The sequence below is a fragment of the Argiope bruennichi genome, chromosome 7 (assembly GCF_947563725.1).
Source record: "Argiope bruennichi chromosome 7, qqArgBrue1.1, whole genome shotgun sequence".
In the NCBI taxonomy this organism is placed as follows: Eukaryota; Metazoa; Arthropoda; class Arachnida; order Araneae; family Araneidae; genus Argiope; species Argiope bruennichi.
Window position 1 is genome coordinate 56,734,883 of NC_079157.1, and position 20,208 is coordinate 56,755,090.

At 32.1% G+C, this 20,208-nt stretch overlaps 1 protein-coding gene across 1 annotated transcript in view; it reads right to left on the bottom strand.

Moving 5' to 3' along the window:
- Positions 1-2,922: 2,922 nt before the first annotated feature.
- LOC129975240 (chitin deacetylase 1-like) overlaps positions 2,923-20,208 on the bottom strand; it is a 31,019-nt gene continuing 13,733 nt past the window's right edge. Inside the window, exons 2-7 of the mRNA XM_056088279.1 lie at positions 11,960-12,196; positions 10,653-10,802; positions 9,483-9,804; positions 7,564-7,863; positions 5,945-6,129; positions 2,923-4,547 (exon numbers count right to left, since the gene is read on the bottom strand). Coding sequence (XP_055944254.1) covers positions 4,198-4,547; positions 5,945-6,129; positions 7,564-7,863; positions 9,483-9,804; positions 10,653-10,802; positions 11,960-12,196 — 1,544 coding nt within the window. The 3' untranslated portion in view covers positions 2,923-4,197. The remainder of the gene's footprint in view (positions 4,548-5,944; positions 6,130-7,563; positions 7,864-9,482; positions 9,805-10,652; positions 10,803-11,959; positions 12,197-20,208) is intronic.

Here is a 20,208-nt window from a genome sequence, read left to right on the forward strand (position 1 = left end):
GACTCTAAATAATTTTATCTTTTTTACCAAAATTTATAGAAAATCAATTTACTATTAATTTGTTAGCTAAAAAAATTTTACTGGCTTATATTTTTTTAAAAAATTGTCTGAAGTTCGAAACTGAAAAGTTATTTATGAAAAGAAAGTTTAAATTATTATAATTTAAAAGTAATTAAAACAAAATTAGTTATTTATTAAATTTTGATAAATTTTTAGATAAAAAAACTGTTTGAAAATATCATAAGAATCTAATGGGATTTGTTATTATAAAAGTGCTGCAAAGCAATTCATTTTTGTGTCATGCTTATCCTTTTAAAAATAATTTGAATCATTTATTGAGCCATTGATTTATAAAATTATTTAACACATTTTTTTTTTCTCGCAGCAAGAAATTTTTTAAAAAGAAATATTAAATAAACAGTAGATATTTTTAAATAAAATTTTTGTTCGAAATTAATTTGAAAAATAATTTTCTCATGACCTTATTTATACTGATTAGCTCAATTATGGTTATAGTTATATTTAATTGGTAATCTTATCAAAACTATGCAGTGTAAGATTAAGTTGTTGATAAACAGACTCTAGTCTATTCAGTGTTTGTGCAGTAAATTATTGTGGCATTCACTTCCGTTATATATCCCGTATTAGGGCATTGCTTAACCCTCAATAGGACCAAAGAACCTAAGGATTTCGTATATCTAAAAGGCAGCGTACTGAAAACTTCCAGAACCATCCTAGTAAATCATCACACTAAGCATGATCGGTACTTTATTTTTCATTCATCTATTTTTAGTATTTCAATAAACTTTGCTTAGAGCTTTAATTGAAGAAACAATTATTTTCATCTTTCCCGTTCCTCTTGTAGTATGTAAATTTGAATTATAACAAAGGCGTTATAGTTTCGAATTATTGAATGAATTAATGGTTTTATCACTAATCATGCCATCAATGATTTATTAAATCCTATATACACCTTAGTAGCACAAAATATTGTACAATATATCCTCCATATTGTCTGACATTCTGAACGCCGGCCAATATCATATGGATATCATGACAATGTTGTTAGGCATTTTGCTCTAATCGGATATTTATGTATGATCATTTGGTTCTTTGTAAGGTCATTTATGAATTTTGCTGCCAGATTTTATGTTGATAAAAGAGGCATTTGAGGAATATTAAAATGCAAACAAAGATAATTAGAACCTTCGTCTGTTGTATATCTACATAAGTATTAAAGACAATAATAGGGTATTTCCATGAAAGTTTAGTGCATATGGCAACAAAGTTTTTATGTTAACAACAACAACAACAATTGAGCTAATTTTGCCAGTTTGTTTCTGTGATAATAATAAATTTTAATGCATTTTTGTCAAGTTGAATAAGACATCTTGTTGTGTATTATCTTTTAACGTTACTATGAAGTTACAGAACTTTTCTTTTAATCTGATAATTGCTTTGGACTTGCTCTTGGCTGGAGAATTTTGGGGCATTGGTAAGTTTTATTGCATTAGTTTAAGTTTATTCATGTTGAATATGACTTTTTACTGTGCATTTATGTTTTATTACAGTTTTATCTTTTCCGTGTTACTCTGGTTTTGTGGAATTCAGTGTTTATCCGATAGTTATTTAGGATTTCATTGAGTTTATCTCTTAATCAGAGAGTTAATTTTTAGTTTCTCTAGTGTTAAATTTCAGTATTATTTGTCTCAATTTCGTCAAGTCTAATGTATATTTGTGTTACACAAGCTATAGTTTAAGACCCCCTCTTTCTTGGGGGAACCCTACAATTTGTACGAGTGAGCATGCATGATATATATTAAACGAACTTATAAAGGGTCCCATATCTCAAATAATTAAGAGTCTTATAAAGACTAAATTTAGTTTTATATTAGTTTTTTTCCTCCCATTATTACTTTGTATTTTGCCATACATATATGTAAACATAATTTTGCAGATGCGTAGCCGAAAAGAAGAAACTTGAAATTTCAACTTCGATTCATTTTACCATTGGAGTCATAATTTGTAGAAGAACGACGCCATAATCAAATGACGCCTGTTTACATCGGGATGTAAAAGCAAAAAGTGACCGAAAATTTTCTCTTCAGTGATTTTACTATGAGATTCTGATAGGGATTCCTTTATCAGTGTCGATTTAGGAAAGGGAATCTTAAGTATCTTTAAAAGAATGTTGAAAACATTAGGGATTTTTATCCTTTTGCTCTGAGTGTTGAAAACAAAAAAGTCATCGGCTTTCTAGAGAGCGTGTTAGAATTAATTAAATAAAAAATTGGGAATTGGTTTAGGAAATAAGATAGCATTTTAGAATGAAGTTAATATGAGCTAATTTAAGATAAAAATTAGCAAATTAATACTTAAATTAGATTGAAAATATTATATATATATAGTTGCGTGGTTAAAGAGAAGACACTTTTGAATTTTTAACTTCGATTTATTCCATCCCGGAAGGTATAATTTATGTACATGGAATCGAAGAGATACGTCAGTCTGCATCGCGATGCAAGAACAGAGGAGAGTGAAATTTGGCCTTCAATGGTTTTTACAATGAGATTTTAATAACTATTTCTTTGACACGTGTCGATTTAGGATATGGAAATTTAGGTATCTTTAAAAGAATGTACTAAGCATTAAGGATTTTTAACCCTTCGCTCGTAGTGTGAAAACCTGCTGAATATGCAGTTTCACAGAGCGCGCATGGGATTAATTAAATAAAGTAAGAATTGGATCAAAGAATAAGAGAACATTTTAGAATGAAGTTAATATGAATTAAATTAAGATAAAAATTTGGAAATTAATTAGGATTTCAATTATATAATATCATCAGTATAAATATTTGTGTTAGTTGAATCAAACTGCAAAGAGAACAACTGCGATTGTTTCCCCAAAGAAAGACACGAAACATAGAACAAAAGTACGTTTTATTATAGCAAAAATATCAGCCACTGATCTCACACTTTTCTGCCAGTTTGTAGGAACCATTCAGACAACGCATATGTACAGATACAGGTTGTACGGAAGCAGAAATCTCGAAATTTAAATAAAATGATGCAATTGCTTGGCTGGAAGCTGCATCTGAACAATGGGGAGATGCTTCTTTTTAAAAGTGCACATCTCCTGAAATCTATTTATTGGTTTTTACAAAAATCGCATATTGATTAAAATAGTGAAGCATTATTATGAGATCTTTTATGTAGCGATATCATAGCTACATATCTTCAGTTTTAATTTTTACTGAATTTAGATTTTGCTTTAAAAAATCGTACCGATGGATGATATAATAATATGAACTAAAATGGTGTTTGCTGGTGATATTGTTGGGAAAAAATCATTTTATATGACTTAATTTTACGATGGTTTCCTTTATTTAAATTCATCCCAATTCATTTCAATGTTTTATTGATTCTTTGTCTGGCTGTTTATAGTTAGATTGATTATCGAAATTATAAAATTCCTGGATATAATGTCACTGAGATGAAATTTGATATATAATGGTACATCCATACAGTACAAGTTTAACTTTTAATTACTGAATTAATTAACAAATAGTTAAAAAATAATTGAAATATGCTATAATTCATGTATGATAAGCAATTTTTTAAAAGATCTACTATTCATTACGAATTATATTGAAAATTAACTTATGGTGGACACAAAAAAAATAATCACAGTGTTAATTCCTAGACGTGGTGTAATTATGCATTAAACTTTCATCAGGTAAAATTGCATCTCTGACTTGGTTGATGAATACATTACATATTTCTCTACACTAGGACAAGTTTATTTACATTCAAGTAGTGGTGGAACCACTTTGGCATCTGCGGAATGCTTTGAATAAAAGACTTAACGTTAGAGTTTGATTCGGTTTCCAATAAAATAGATGTTATGTGTTATGACGCCATATACTACAAATTCACAGATTACAGAAATTATTACAACATAACACCCATTTTACAATTTTAAGAGGGCGGGGGGAAATAGTAGGAAGAACCTCTTCCCTAATTATAAGGACATGTCTTTGCACTCTATAATATAAACAAAATTAATTATCCATGAAAACTGGATTTTGTAAGGGAGGGGAGAATATAATGGAATTTTAAATTAAATGTAATAGCCAATGGGAGCATGTCCAACTTCATTAAATTTTGTAGAAACAGTTCTTAAAAGTCTACGAAGTTCTCATTTCTTGAAGGCGAAGTAATCTCCTGTGGGATCTTCTATCCAGGGATAGTTCTGGGGGCATTCCATACATGTGTGGAGTCGAATGGTCTCTCCTGGCAATTCTCGAGAGGTCAGTGGGCAAGCGTTGGGCAGTGAGCAGTAAGCTTGACCCTTGACATCGCACTTTTCTTTCCAGGGTGCGAAGTCTCTGATGCCTGACAGCTCAGTTGGTGACTGCATCCATTGCAGGACTTGAGTCATGGTTACGAAATAGACGTCGTTCTTTCCGAGGACTTCATCCATCCACTGGACGAGGGCATCCAAGTAGTCTTGGTTCAGTCTCAACCACCCGGCGTGGAAGTAAAGACCTAGAAGGATATCAGAAAATCGTTTTAGTTGCAGGGAAAATCAATGCAGGGGAAAAAATGAAGCAAAATTGTTGAATGTTTACAAGGTATTTTTTTCTCTCGTACCGGTGAGATCAATCGACTTTATCGAATTTCCTGTCGTCTCCAATATGTTTATTTTTTTTTAAGAACTTTCACATTCTATACAGTAGTTTTTGTGTACTTATCTGCTTAATGCTTTTTTAAAAATATTATCTTAAAATAATTTACGAGACGTTAAACTCGTCGTAAGATATTTGAGGACCTGGACTTGGGTAATTTGAAGATTTATCAGAACTCTAATCAGGAATTTGAGTATTTCTGGCGCAACAAAAATTATTGTCTAATAACCAACATATAATGCATGTAATATTCTTTAATATAGTGCTCTATAATGTGGCCAAATAATTAAATATGATGTACTACTTAAGCTTGCATCTACGTACATTTATTGATAAGGTAACCAATTTCTTTTACATACATAATGTAAGATTTTCTTATTGATTGTCTTGAATATAAACAGTGAGGGATATAGCGACAAAGGCTGTTATCCCTTAGTAGCTTGATTGATTGTTTCCAAGATGAATATTTTTAATCCATTAACGAAGGATAGGGTTTATTGATGTAACTGTCGATCTGATGACCCATAATTCCTCTCTTTACCATATTACTTCATTTATTGTATTTTATCCTAAAGAACTAAAGTATTTCAAAAAAAAAATCTTAAACATTTCTACAATTGTGAAGATTTTTAAGTAAATGCTGTTCAGAATGGATAGCTTATACATTTTCTTTATTATTTTCCTTATATTTATTTTTTCATTTGATTCTGTTCTTAAGGATAGAAATGTTTAATCAAAAATGATGTATTTGCTTACGATGTTGTTATATTTAAATATTGCAGCAAAGCTCAATTCCTGAAACTTTTCTTTGGTACCGGATGTTAGTCATGACATGGATAAGCCGTATTAATTTAGCTTAAAAATACTTTCAACTTCTTACCTATAAACTCTTACACCCATAAAGGATAGATAAGGATTATAATATAAAATTTTAATTTTTCATGATTTTCAGAATTAAAAGCATGTTTGTTATCAATCTGTATTTCTATTAGTAATTATATGACCCATTTTTAAAATCTAATTTTAAAACAATTATTAATCTTTAAGCATAATTTTTTATGATATTTCTCATAAACATGTTTATTCTTTTGGTTATTTAATTAATAGCAATTTCTTAAGCCTTTTTTATTGCAATTTAAATGCATTTTATATCTTCAGCTTAGTGGTACAGAGAATATATCTATATCGTAATTAAACTCAATCACCTTATCAATTCATCATAATTTTCCTAAAAAAAAAAGGGGGGGTGTCACTTACCTAGTGGTGCTCTGTTTGTCTTGTAATGTCTGTTGAAGTTATGGTTGAGGAAGTTATAGAACTGCTCTCCGGAAATGATATTGCTGCAACTGTCCACCATGGCGCAACCTGCGAGTTCTTCATCGAAGTTGGGGTCATCTCTTCTGTCCAGCTCATTCATCACCATTTCCCAGACGGCATGGGACCTGAAATCAGATTATATTAGTTGTATATTGAATGAAATTTATGTAAGTGGCACTGGTAAACAGAAATAAACAAATGAATGAAAAAGCCGACTCCAATAAGAAGACTAGAATTTTTGATAAGTTGTTGTAAGAATAAAATTCTGATTAATTTGAGTTGATCCATCTTGTGTCTCAACGTCGTAACGATTGGGGAAGAACCAAGAGGGCGCAATGAAACCTTGGGGCTAATCTTAGAGGCCGTCATGAAAACAATATGTTAGTGCTTCTATGTTACTCTTTGAAATCGAATACGAATAAGGGGCGAAGAAGTAATACCATGCCGTCGACTTATCCTAAGCCACTGAATGATGACAATCGAAAAAATCATATATGATCCCGATACCACTTATCCTTGCTACGCTGTTACTTCATTTCTTTTGAATTAAGCTTATCATACTTGTGTTTTTTAGCTCCTCACAATTCATATTATTAAACGTGAAGCCACAAAGCAACTCTGCAATTATCAATAGGTAGCATAGACAAAGAGATACACATAATCTGGGCTTCAAACTTTAGGATTGTTGCGAAGACAAAAAAAGTAAAACATTCATTTGCCTTTATGGGTGCAAATATAACAACAGTAGCGTTGTCTTCGGAATTGTTTATCTTTGTTACATCAGTGTAGTTCCACGGAGGACACCTCGTAATTGAGGAAGAGGAGCTTCCGATATAGAGGTTGGTTCCCTCCAGAAAAAGTGGGGATCGGCTGCCTCCTATCGATGACGGCACGTGCTTTCCACGGGAAAAGATTGTACCGTGGCCGATGATTGTCCGTCAACCTCACTTCCCAACAATTGCTGTCGCAGCGGTCCGGTCAATCATAATTGATCCGAATGCCTTTATTAGGTAAGGCGGAGTAATCAGTGTGTTTATTCCAATTTCGTCTTCCACCCGGGGAGCACCTCAGATATGAAGCTGAGAACATTCCGGTATGGTGGTTGGTTAGCGCCATTCGGTAGGGTATAGAAATAGTGTGCAATCGGCTACCCCCTACCAATGACAGAACGTACCTCCACAGGAGGAGCTGTATCGTGACTGGTGATGACCCTTAGGACTTAACTTCAGTTCCTAAAAATGCTCTCGCGGCGGTCCTGCCATTCAGATTTATCCGTGTGTCTCGGGGGGGGGGGACTGAGTAATCAAGTTGTAATTACACTAGAATCATCCAGTATTAAAGTATTCATAGCCGTATGTTTTGCGGGGAGGGGGGACTATTGCTGAACTATAGTGACTCTAAAACTTCCTACCTAGACTAGTTTTGTTGCGACAAATTTGAGACATTAGAATAATAATTCATTTTGAGTCTTTATACCACCACGGCGATCAGTATCATATGGAAAAACAATGAAATGTTTGCAATAAAGACATGAAAGTTAAGAATTGTTTAAACGTTACCTGGTTGGGCAGTTCTGTCCGTTTCCGTGGCACTTGTGTGGCATTCTGAAATACAGGGTGTACGGCCAGAGTGGAGGGTTGCTGAGAGGAGCGGTGAGGGTGGAATCGTACAAGAATGCTTGTTCTTCCATCATGGAAAACTGGCTGTTGCCACCGACTCTCAAGTATGGGGATCGGACGCCGACAATGGAATTATCAGTGATGTTGGCAAAACGTTCCAAGATGAGCCTGACTCCTGCCATTTCTTTAGCCCATGTGTCCAAGCTGGCTTCAGTCCAGTACTTCTCTTGGTTTCTGTGACTGTAAGGAAAAAAATGGATAAGAATTTGTTACTCTTAAATGTTCATAAAATTGTATTTGCATTTGCATAACAGAGAGAAAAATAAAGTCGCTCTCGGGATATTTTGCATAGCAAAAATATTACAGAAAAAGACTTATGTTTTATATTTAGTAAATAGATTTACACAAACAAATCAAATCGTGGTTATTAGAGAGTCATAGTTCATGGAATAAAAGATTTGAGCAAAATAGTTGAAGTTATTATCTGTAAGGATCTTTTCCCTTGGGAATCTCTCTTTTTTTTAAATTAAATTTCAAATTAGAAAGAGAATAATGCCTCCAGTATCATATGTTTGTATTATTTTGAAATTGTTCTGGGATCTTTTTGTTAGTTTAAAATGATATAATAGTATCTTCTTTGTTATCTGAAGGAAAGAAAATAAATTGAAATTGTTATAGACTGCTTATTTAAATTATTTATTTATTCAAAAGCAAAAAAAAAAAAAAAAAAAAAAAAAATAACTTTTAAGATTTTATCCTGAATATGAACTGTTATTAGAGAAATATATCGGAGCTTATTTATATTTCAGCATTAAAATTAAGGAATTAAAATATTGGAAATCAGATAATGACAATTTTACTGTTATTCCACGATGTAGTCTGTTTGCTCACTTTTCATGAGAAACTAGTTGGATGTTATCAGAATCTAGATACTCGTTGCTACCAATAAATGTAGCAAAAGAAACATGCTTAAGATATTCTCTTTTCCCCTTCTTTGATGGAATATTTTTCTTCGGTAATTAATGACATCATTTCTATGTATTTTCATAATATTCGTACATTTATTTATCTTTTAGAGAAATATGCAACAGAGGAAAAAATTATGCTCATACTATCCAAAATAATAATAATAATTACAATGGAAAATTTGACATGTACTCAACAACCAAAGTATTGAGTTGCAATATTGTTTTAACGTGAGAAGCGTTTGATCAGGATAATATCATTTTTCTTTGTTCTATTAAATATTAAATCAATAATATTTATTATTGCGCTAATAGTATGCACCTTTTGCTGTTAGACCAGTTATGCCCAGTTTAGACTGACCCTAGGTTGTCAACGCAATTTGATGATATTGTACTATTTTGGAAGTTATAATACAGATATCGCCTTTTCACGGAACAAGATTTGCAAATGTCAAAGACTGTCGGCTGCTCAGCCAGTCACTTTCTTCTAGATTTGCTTGCTCTGAAAAGCTTAAGACTGCTGTTATAAATGCCTTGCACCATTCCGAAAAATATCTTGGAAAGTGATGTTTTTATTCAATGTCTATCTTCGTTTACTGCCTACTGTTAAAAAATAAAGCATGGATAATTCTACCAATCTATACACCCAGTAATAACTATTTTAAGTAATGACTTCTTTTTAAAAAAATGGAATCAAGTCATCATTTGTATTATTCTCAACAGCACAAGATATTCTACAAAACCTTTACGATATATTCTCGATATTGTGCGGCATTCAAACAATGTTGTTGAGATATTCTACAATACCTTGTGTTGTTAGAGATCCATAAAGAAAACTTAAATATTGAAATTCTTATTTTTACTTTATGCACAAATCATTTTTTGTGAACTTACGTGATAGAGTGGGTAGCGATTTCATGACCCTTCCTGTGCAATTCCTGGACAGCTGAGTAGTTGGTGTACTTGTGGGAGACGAAGAAAGTTCCCTTGGCGGAGCATCCGTTGGGGTTATTTCGGCCATCCTTGAAGATCCTCTCGTAAACGATGATGTTGTTATTGTTGACGGCGTCGTCGAACGTGATGGTGATCATCTGGGGAACGCTGCTGGGTTCCAGTCTGCCTGGGATCTGAGTACCGTCAGGGGAGCAGAAGCAGTCGGGGAGAACACACTGGGTTTGGTCACAGGGAGGAGCTCTGTTGGGATCCCTGTCCACAGCTAGAAGGATAGAAGAAAGGTGAGCAAAAGATTTACGAAAAGCCATGCTTGAATATTCCCGATTTGATCTTTAGGGCTGATTTCAGAGTTATCTACCCAATAATTCTTAGTACTAAACCCAAGAATGTATCTAACAATATTTCTAAATGTATGAAATAAGCAAACAAAAAAATATATATATTCTTGACTCAAAATAAGCTTTAGGAGAATGTATCTTTCATTTTTATAATTTGTGATTGATTTTTATGAAATTGAAATCTATTTACAACAGATGGCAATTACATGAAAATATGTGAAAATATGCCATGATTATTAAGTGCAATCAAATAAATGCAGTTATGAGCTAAAATTGATGAAATGCGTACATTTAATAGCCAGCGTACATTTAATAGCCAATTGATGAAATGCGTACACAAAACGCCATTAATGACGTTTCCTTCCATTAATGGCAATGATTTTTGATTTATGGACAACTGCCATGAGAAATAATTCTTTACAACTTCATATCGGAATTAGAAATTAATTTATAGTTTGTCGGAAGGTTTTTTTTTTTTGTTATATGTTTGTTGTTATATTTAAGAGAAATGATTTGAGCCTTATAGTTTAATTTTTTTAAAATTCATTTCGATGCTTTTCTTAAACTGTTGAGCGGGATTATTTTATATTTCGTTAGAAACCTTGGATAAAATACATGTTGCTCATTATAATTTATTCATAGCCTAAATAGTAATAATTCCGAAAACTAGTTGATTAGATTGCGCTGCTGATTCTTCAAGTTTTTTTATGAAAAAGACTGCTATATCTTTTATTCTTATTTTTTCAAAATTTTAAAAAATTCCTTAACTTACTGCAAGCATTTTCGTCAGATCCATCGCTGCAGTCGGGCAGCCCATTGCAGAACAGTTCCTTCTCGATACAGTCGCCATTTCCGCAAGCCAGCTTGCCGGTTTCACACAATGGCTCATCAGTGGCCAGCAGAGGGGTAGCTAATCTGGGTTCTGGCAGAAAGAATAAGCAATTGAGAATGGGATATTTCATGCAGTTGATTTTGAAACATCTAAATTTTCATTTTTTTTTAATCAAAAAATGTTACATATGCCATCATTTGATACAGAAATCCAAGAAAAGTATTTGCATAAATCTTAAACATTTATTTAAAATGAAATAAAATTATAAGTAGGATAAGTCATATTGCTTTTATTTCGATGCGGTGAAACTGAAGGAAAAAGTTCATTTTGATACTACATTTGTGAAAGTAGTCAATATAATCATCCACTATCAAAATTATAAATATGGCTTTTTTGCGGTTATTAAATTGTAGGAGTTTATTAATTATTAATTTTCAACAATTCTCCAAGAGTTTCTTTAGCAAAATTATACATGTTATGAAGAATATCGTTGGTTTGAATGGTGTATGAACTACAGTACTAGCATACATTCAACTTGATGATTCCAAGATAAATATTTATTTGGTGCTTCATTTTTTATTTAATTTCCAGGCGAGGTGCTCTTGCTATTGTAGACAATTCTTGTGTCAGTTTCATGGTTAATACAACAACAGAAGAGTAAGTAATAAATGAATAGTTATTATGTCCGAGAGAAAAGCCATGTCTTGTAAGGATGTAATAGCTAAAAGACAAGCACTTTGTAAACACTTGCAACTGTTGTGAATATTCTAATCAATTCTAATTATAGCATTCATTTCTATTTTTAATTAAATGTTATTAATAAATAAAATTATTATTATTATTTGCTAAATGATAACATTATACAATGCATAATGAAACTTCAAGGGATTTCAATATTTTCAAAACTCCATTTCTAAGTTTTGCTATGACCAATAAACAAAACGCATATTCACAAATATATAAATATATGTGAATACTCAAATTTATTATCTCAGAATCATCATTGTTGGGAATTTAAATACAGTAACAGAAATAATCAGTTAGAAGAATCATTCATACTATTATCAACTCCCCCTTTCCCTCTTACTATTTTTTTTCATAAATTAAATAAAAACTGCAGCAGGAAATTTTGTCCATGATCATTTGCACATTTTGTCGATGGCATTAAATTACTCGGTATAAGTCACTCCTAACTGTTTTCCAAGAAATGGAAGAAATACTAAAGGCGACAAGGAAGTCATACTTACTTTCCAATTGTTCGCAATTCTTGACGTTATTTTTCCAATCGCATGTCTGTTTTTCGATGTCGAAGGCCAGACCAGAAGGACACCTGAGAGCCAGAAGTCCTTGCACTGAGCACCGCACCACGTCTCTGCAGTCATCCTCTGCTGTCAGTCGAAAGTAGTCGCTAGGAGACCTGTCCTTGCATAGTTCAGCATCGTTTTGACCCTCGACTTGTCGCTTCACAATTGACACCGATAAAGCTGAGAAAAAAGACACAGAAATTCAGAATCAACAAACAGATAAAAACATGGTGAGGTCAGCAAATAGAAATTGCAATATAATACGAGCCAACTTCTGATCAGAAAAAAAGTGCGGCTATGAAAACATTTGCTGCTTTCTTCCCTTGAGAATTTAAAAGTTAACATTTAACATCTTAATAGTCAAAATCTCTCCAGCTTATAATATTAGTCTGCAAAAATATCCATAACCTTGTATGTTATGCCATTTTAAAGAATCCTTACTATCTTTATCATAACACGCCAGACAGGGACACAAGGCAAATTGTGTCCCTGCCTATTGCAAACTATATACATGCTATCAAATATTGCAAACTATATACATGCGATTTAAAATAATGTGTAATTCAAGATAGAAACCAATGGCAGTGGGGTTTTTTTTTTTTAACTTTTTCGCCTATTCTCTGATAGAGATGTTATCCCCTCCCCCGCATAAAGGTGTGGATGCCAGGTAAAGCCACGTATACTTTTTATGGCATTGGCGAACTATAATTATGAAATAGCACTAATTATCTTTAGCGTGAAATTAGCATTTTTACTGAATATATCATACGATTCTGGACGATTAATCCCTGTCTTTAAGAAAAAGTACTTGAAAATCGAATTAGGTTACATTATTTTTAAACTATTAAAATCAAAACTTAACTCAGAACTACAATTATACTTTTACCCTTGACGGATTTGATTTCTTTAGATATTAAATCTGTGCTTTAAATTTTTTCCATCTAGCTCTCTTCATATTGTAGATATCTTGTTAAATTATATTCGACAATGCATTCTCCATATATTCTCTTATATACTTTAATAATGCTTCAGAGTTCCGCGATGCACCAAAGAGATGCCATTTGATTCAAGACGGGTGATTTAATGTACATACACATCGAATCTTGGAGGTTTGTCACGAAGTTGAGACTATCACTAGGTCATCGTGGTTGTTGAATAGCTCAAATAATCGACATTTTGTTCAAGTCGTATTATTCTGAATAGCTCAAAATTTTATCTGGTTGGCTTGAGATATGTAAGTAACTATGAAATAAAAACAAGAAAAATGGCGATCTTTTATATATGCTTTGTTTGATTGACAAGGTTATTTTCGGTCGGTCTTTCTAATTTTGCTAGAGGACAAGAATATTATATGAGTGGCAAACTTTCTTCCAATTTCTACACCCAACAAATGCCAAGATTTGAGATCTCAACAGATTTAACGTCAACTAGACACATACCCAAGGCTTATCTTTAGAGCTTACAATCCTCCGGCCCCAATACCGAGATATCGGCCTTAGCAAACATGTAATGCATGCATAGAAAAAAATGTAAATTCAAGAGAAACTTAAATTTTCTTCTTATTATTATCATGTGGAAAACATGCCTTTCCAAATTATTATTCTTGCAAGAAGTGTCATTTTGTCACACTATATAGACACATTCCTGGTTCGTGATAACGTACGAAATGAAAGCTGTGCCAAATCACACTTATCTATTTCAACATAATTTCGAGGTTCCCGTGTTTATCTCGCGTCGAATGTAGCTATTTATAGAACTTGTTGTATAAATGACCAACAATCTATAATGGCGAAATAATTCTTTGAACCTAACTGTAACTGTTTTCCTAACTAATCAAACTATTGCGGTCTTTTCTTCAAAATGTCTATACAGTTATATTATTACGTACAAATAAATGTTAAAAGAAAAAGAATCTCTTGATTATGAAATATTAAATTAAGATTTAAATTCGCATTTGTATAACTTTATACATGATACATCAGATACAGAAAACAGAAACACATTTGACAACGAAAATCTTTATATAAAACAAACTTAACTTGCAAGATTTTCATAATGAAGCCAATAACTTAAATTACTTGTTTAAAAAATGAAGGACACTGTAACAAACTACTTTTATGACTAAAAAGTGGACAGAGAAACGTACCAGGCAATGTTTATTACTTACTTCGCAGAACTAATTAACTTATCAAGGTTATAATTTGGTTTTTCTTAGAAATAACTTTAGGGCCGAAGTTAGACAATAATTAGAATAAACTTAATGGGATAGTAAAAAAAATGGCTTATTGAATGATCGATTTATAAGATCTGTTATCATATTTTGGAAAGAAAAAAAAACTTTATTGCTTCATTATCTTAGAGAGCTGGCCAAAAATTTAAAAAATGTGGTAAAAGAAATCTGCAAGAAAGATACATAAAAAAAAATTTTTTTTGATGTATTTTGATTGTGCGTTTTAGAATACAATTAGAATATATTAAAATAAACAAGATGAATGTGTGCGTGTACGTGTGCGTATTGGCGCTTTACAGGTCACACCATTTGATGTGCAGTTACCGAATTTGGCATATTATACCTTGGAGGATCTAAATATGTACCTGGGAGTGATTTTTTTTTTGAAATTTTAACTAAATTAATTAAAAATTAACCTAATTTTGACATTTTGTCTCCCTGATTTTCAAAAATATTATTGCACAAAAAGAAACTTTACATAATTTCAAAATTTGGAAAATTGTCTTGTTAATTGTGCAAATTTAATAGTCGTGAAAATTTTTCCAGAATTTTACCCATTTTGTTGCTAACTTTCAGCAATAGACAGCAATGTTGCATTATAATCCCAATTGTTTTCATTGTTTCATCAAATATATAATTGTATATTTTTTTTCCATTGTTAGAATTTAAAAAAAGGATTTTGTTTAATATTTGTGCAGTTTACGAGACGAATTGAAAAGTGGTTACAATACAATGAAAAAGACAGGTGAACCGACATTTATGCTTTTAACAGCATTATAATGTTATGGGCCTAATCGCCATTAGAAAGGTTCGTGTACAAGATGAATAAATAAGACACTTGTAATGTCTGAAAATTTGGAGAATTCATGGACCTGAAAATATATCTAAGATTTAATGGAATTAAATATAGTGAGTATCTCTGGTGAACCAGCTGGTGTCAAAGGCGACTAGTAGATAATGCATATAAATGCATGTTAAACTTAAAATGGAAGCATACAGTAGATATGTGTCCTAAAAATTCAGGGACCTACATAAGATCCCAATAGTGCCCCACGTCAACCTAGATAACTTTTAAAAATTACTGAAACAGTCACATTAATCCACATTTTTGATTTCAAGCACGCCCATCCGCTGGGGTTCTTATCTAAAATTAGAACAATTTTCGGCGTCAAAATTTCGTCAGATGGCGAGAAATATGGTCCACCACTGCCGTCTGGAAATAGGGCACGGTGGAAGCGCCACAGAAATTACTATTGGCAAGAAGATAGCGCTAATCCGCCCATGTGCCCCAAGCGCATTCTTTGGCTGGGAAAAAACTGGGGAAGGGGAAGTTAGAAAAAAAAACACAGAAGCAGGAATAAGAAGAAACAAAAGATCTTTCTGCGCGAAAAGTGACGTTTGACATAGATTGAGAGTCGTCGGTGGTGGTTGGAGGGCGTTCGGTACATAACTTTGCTGGGTTTCAAAGCGTCGCTTTTTCCTTGTCGTAGATGTCTCCACTTTCCCAATTGGAGAAAACCTGTTCTGCAAATGTGTCAGCGCGAAACTGCCTCTCTCGCCATTGTACCCGCTCATGTTACAATTGAAGAAGGAACATCTAATCACTTTCTTATCTGCCTATAATACGTTCTGAGGTCTTAAGCAAGACATAGCCGACCGACACGGGCACGAGAGAAATTGCTCAACTTTCACAAAGCTGCGACATTCTGCTGAGATAAGCTGAATTTAAGTTTTCCGGCCGGTGCCCCATCGTATATCAGCAACCTCATTCCACTTCGCAAGTTTTTATTCTGAATTATTACCAGTTAAACTGTTTTCTAAAAAGGAACAAAAATGCAAGGTTTACGCCATTACAAAATAAGCTATAGTTTTATTAAGGTTAACTAAAATCATTTTTAAACAATTTTTTCCCTTCTTTGAGTTTAGAAAGACTATATGTTCAGAATTTCAACCAGTAATTTTCAAGTGGTCTCAAGAGACAATATAATGTATAAACCTGCCTTTATGACATTCTTCTAAGATTAACAACTCTTTCGTTCACCCTCTGTTACGCCACTGGTTTACGACAAATATATAGTAACAAATGGTGCGTTGGTCCTCTCGCCACCGTTTCAACTCCTTGATCTACGACTTATTTAACCTCCTAATTTGATTACATTTCTTTTTTGATACATTTAGCATTATTTTAATCCATAAAAAAACATAGAGAACACCTAACATACTTAAGCATATCCAAATGACTTTTCCATTTTGAATTAATTTCCAATTTGACTTAATTATAGATTTAAATATTAAAAAATCTGTCAATCGAGTCATAAGTCAAATAAGCCATTAGATAGGGACGAGTTGAGTGAGTTCATAAAGATCTCTTTTTAACAGTTTTATTATTTATAAATTGGAAAACTCTCCTATAAATATTTCCATTTGGTTGCAATCATTGAGCATAAGAAATCAGGAGTAGTTAGAGTTTATTACGGTCATAATTAATAAATTATTTATATTTTCAGAACCCTAAAAAGTCGACAGTAAAATAAACAGTAGAACAATAAATAAACTATAATATATTTATACAATAGGATAAATAAACTAATCTCAAAATATGATTTCATAAAAGAAGCTTTACTAATAGGAATCTGAATTTTTCATAATAAATTTATTCGTTTAATGAAAATGCCAGAAAATATATAAAGGAATAAAATCATTTTTTACTTATTAACTATTATTTAATGGCGAGAAGATAGACAATTTTTTAAAATCAAGTTTTATATTTTCTGATATCCTAATCTCTAACCTAGTTTTGGCTGCTTTCAAACTTTATTTAATTTTTGTTAACTAATCTGAATTTCCTTTATTACACATCCCCCCACCACCTTTATTTTAAATTTTTACGCATGGACAACTACACATTAAATAATTACACATTTATTTTATTTCATTTATATTATTTAGTTTTTATATATATTTTTCTGACGCATATTAAGATAAAGCCCTGTTAAATATAACAATACAGCATTTGGTTTTTTTATTGTATTCTTATCATGATTATGAAGTAAGATATGTTCGAATGCTAAGTCCCCTAAAATTATTTTTGGGTTATTGTTATCTTGAAGCTACTTGTTATTGTGATACATTAAAAAATGGTGATAGTAAATGGTATAAAATCCATTATGAAGCCATAGTATTAGAAAACAGCAGAGTTCCAAATGAAGATTGAACATGCATAATTAGCAGAGGAACATTTCTCAAAATTTGAAGGGGGGAGGAAACACCAGAAAAAAACAAGTATATTACAGAAATATGATATAAATTCTTTTTTAAATGCTGATACTTAAGAACTAAATTTCTGATTTGTGACATTTTTATTTTCATTTCATGCAATATGAAAGTAAAAACACTTCATATTAATTCTTCGTTTATAATACATTCGTACATAATAGAAAAGTACCACAGTACAATATAATTTTTCAAGTGACAATTCAACAATTGTAGAAATTCACAAGATTTCATCTGCAACCGTTAAAATGAAAATTGTATACTTCTCAAGCGAATTTCGAATTTTGCCGCTTTCTATGATGGCGCTGTTTTGCGGAAATTTTAATGGTTGACGATCATTTCGCGAGCTTGGCGATGAGACCACTCCGCAATAAATCTGAGTACGACTTAAGGATATTTAAATGTTTATACTGATATAATATTTAATTAACTTTTTCTTATTCTCTTAACATAGCATAATAGAATTTAGAATTAAATTAATTCAAAACGCCAATAATAATTTCATTTTAAATTGCTTTCATCTATTTCAAAATATTGATTCTGTATAGCAATATTTGTAAACCAAAATCTACTCAACATAAAACAAATTCCTGCTTGGGAATTCTGGAACCTGCCCACTAATTGTTTTTCAACTGTGGTTCCCGAGCAACAAGCCAAGTGGGTCACTGAACCAGAAATATACATTCTTTTTCTCACACACATATTCCAAAGCAAGGAACCTTCCGCATAGTTTCCAAACCGGACATTTGACTGAAAATTGATCGTCATGTTTACGCTTTGCCCTCTAGTGTCTTCACCGGGTGTCAGAAAGCGGGACGGCGCTTTAATTAATTAAAATACCAGTTCGATCTCTTTTTACTTTCCGCTGCGGGAAGAAAGTGGTCAAAGTAGGCTATCAGGCCTTCTGGGTCCACATAGCATACCAGGGAAATGTATCTAGGTTTGTTTACAACAAAGTGTCCTCCTGATGTATCAGGTGTTTCCATTCTGTAAAATGACGAGGCTTGCAGTTGCCGTCATAGAAATGTTGCCATGGGATAAAACGATAAGATTTGCGTTTTGGTTTGGATCTTATGTTATTGTGATGATGCCAAATAGATTAAAAAATTGAATGTCTTAAGCCAAAAAAAAAAAAAATGATTGCCTTCATCAAAAGAATTTTATATATTTTTTTAAGAGATATAGAGTAATATATTGTTTAAAAGAACATTTTCAGTCATTCAGATATAATCAAATACAACCCAAACTGAATAGTGACAATAAGTTATTAACCAGCGCTTTGTTTGCATAACATCATTTTTGCTTCTACACATATTTGTTACACTCTGTTAAGGCTCTTTCTTTTATTATAGATTTCAATTGTAAAGACTATCCGATGCAAATTTTATTTCTCAATTACTTTTTATACCTCTCTTTGTCGTAATTAATAGTTACACTAAAAATTACAGTACGATTTTGTCGCCAAACGTACGTTAATCATTAAAATATTGGCCAAACGGATGTCATCTTGGATAGAGGCAAGAAAACATAATCTTCATACAAACAATTTGAAGTTACTTTTTTTGCAATACAATAATTGAAATTTTGTAGATTTTTATACTTCGGGATTTAATGCTTGATAAGCTACAGTTCGAAAACCGTACTTACTACATACCTTATATATTACAATCAACTGAGATTGATGGACTAGGATCTGATTCAAGTAAAAGGTTTATCTTTCATTGAACAATTTGAGTTGTTCTTACCTTTTCTCTTTGATAAAAGTTCTCAAACATATTAAGATAGAGAAAATCTTTCATATCCAAAAAGGGGCACAAATGGAGAATCTTTTGTCCTGTTCATAATTTGTACAGAATTTTAAAGCAATCAGTATTTTGCATTTAAAGTGTCATTAATAATTCACACAAGTTATCTAAGTAATTTGAATAAGCAATTCATCATTTACTTATTCTAATTGTTATTCAAAGAAAATTTTTAAAAACTTAGCTTTGATTATCATGCATTATATTTATAAAAATTTTTAACGGCCGTTGAGTAAATCATATGGATAATGTAATGCAACAAGTATATGAAATGAAATTTTGTACAGTCAAGTCTTGATCCTAACTGCTTTGTGTTCAGGATAATGAAATAGATGGGTTGGATGACTTGCCTTTTGTATACATTTCAGAATTAATGGATTCCAATTCAAAAACAAATGAACAATTTCTAATCAAGAAATTCATTAAAGAAACATGCCTATCTTTTTACTGGCCATTCCGGAAATAATGGTTCCTATTCAAAAACTAAATTACTTTCCTATAAAATTGGCCTGACAGATTGTAGAATTAACTCAATTCCTTCCACTGAAAAAGACATTCTTGTTTTACAAACAGCAGCCGTCTGAAACAAAAGCAGTTAACCATGGCCATAACCTGCTTACAAAACGGCAAATATTAGCAAAAGCGAAGGCTTCCTTGTTAGAGAAAAGGAAATTTGAGAACAAGGTTAAATTACCGATTGTGATTGTCCGAAGGAGCAAAGAGCAGTATTTTGTGACACAAAAGCCTAAATGACAGGTTCTCAAAAGAAACGATAACCGACAGAAAAGAGATGCCAGATTTTGACAAATGAGTCTGTAACTAACAAACGAAACACGAAGGAAATAACTGTACATTTCAAAATATCAACAAGAGGCTATTGTTTCCCA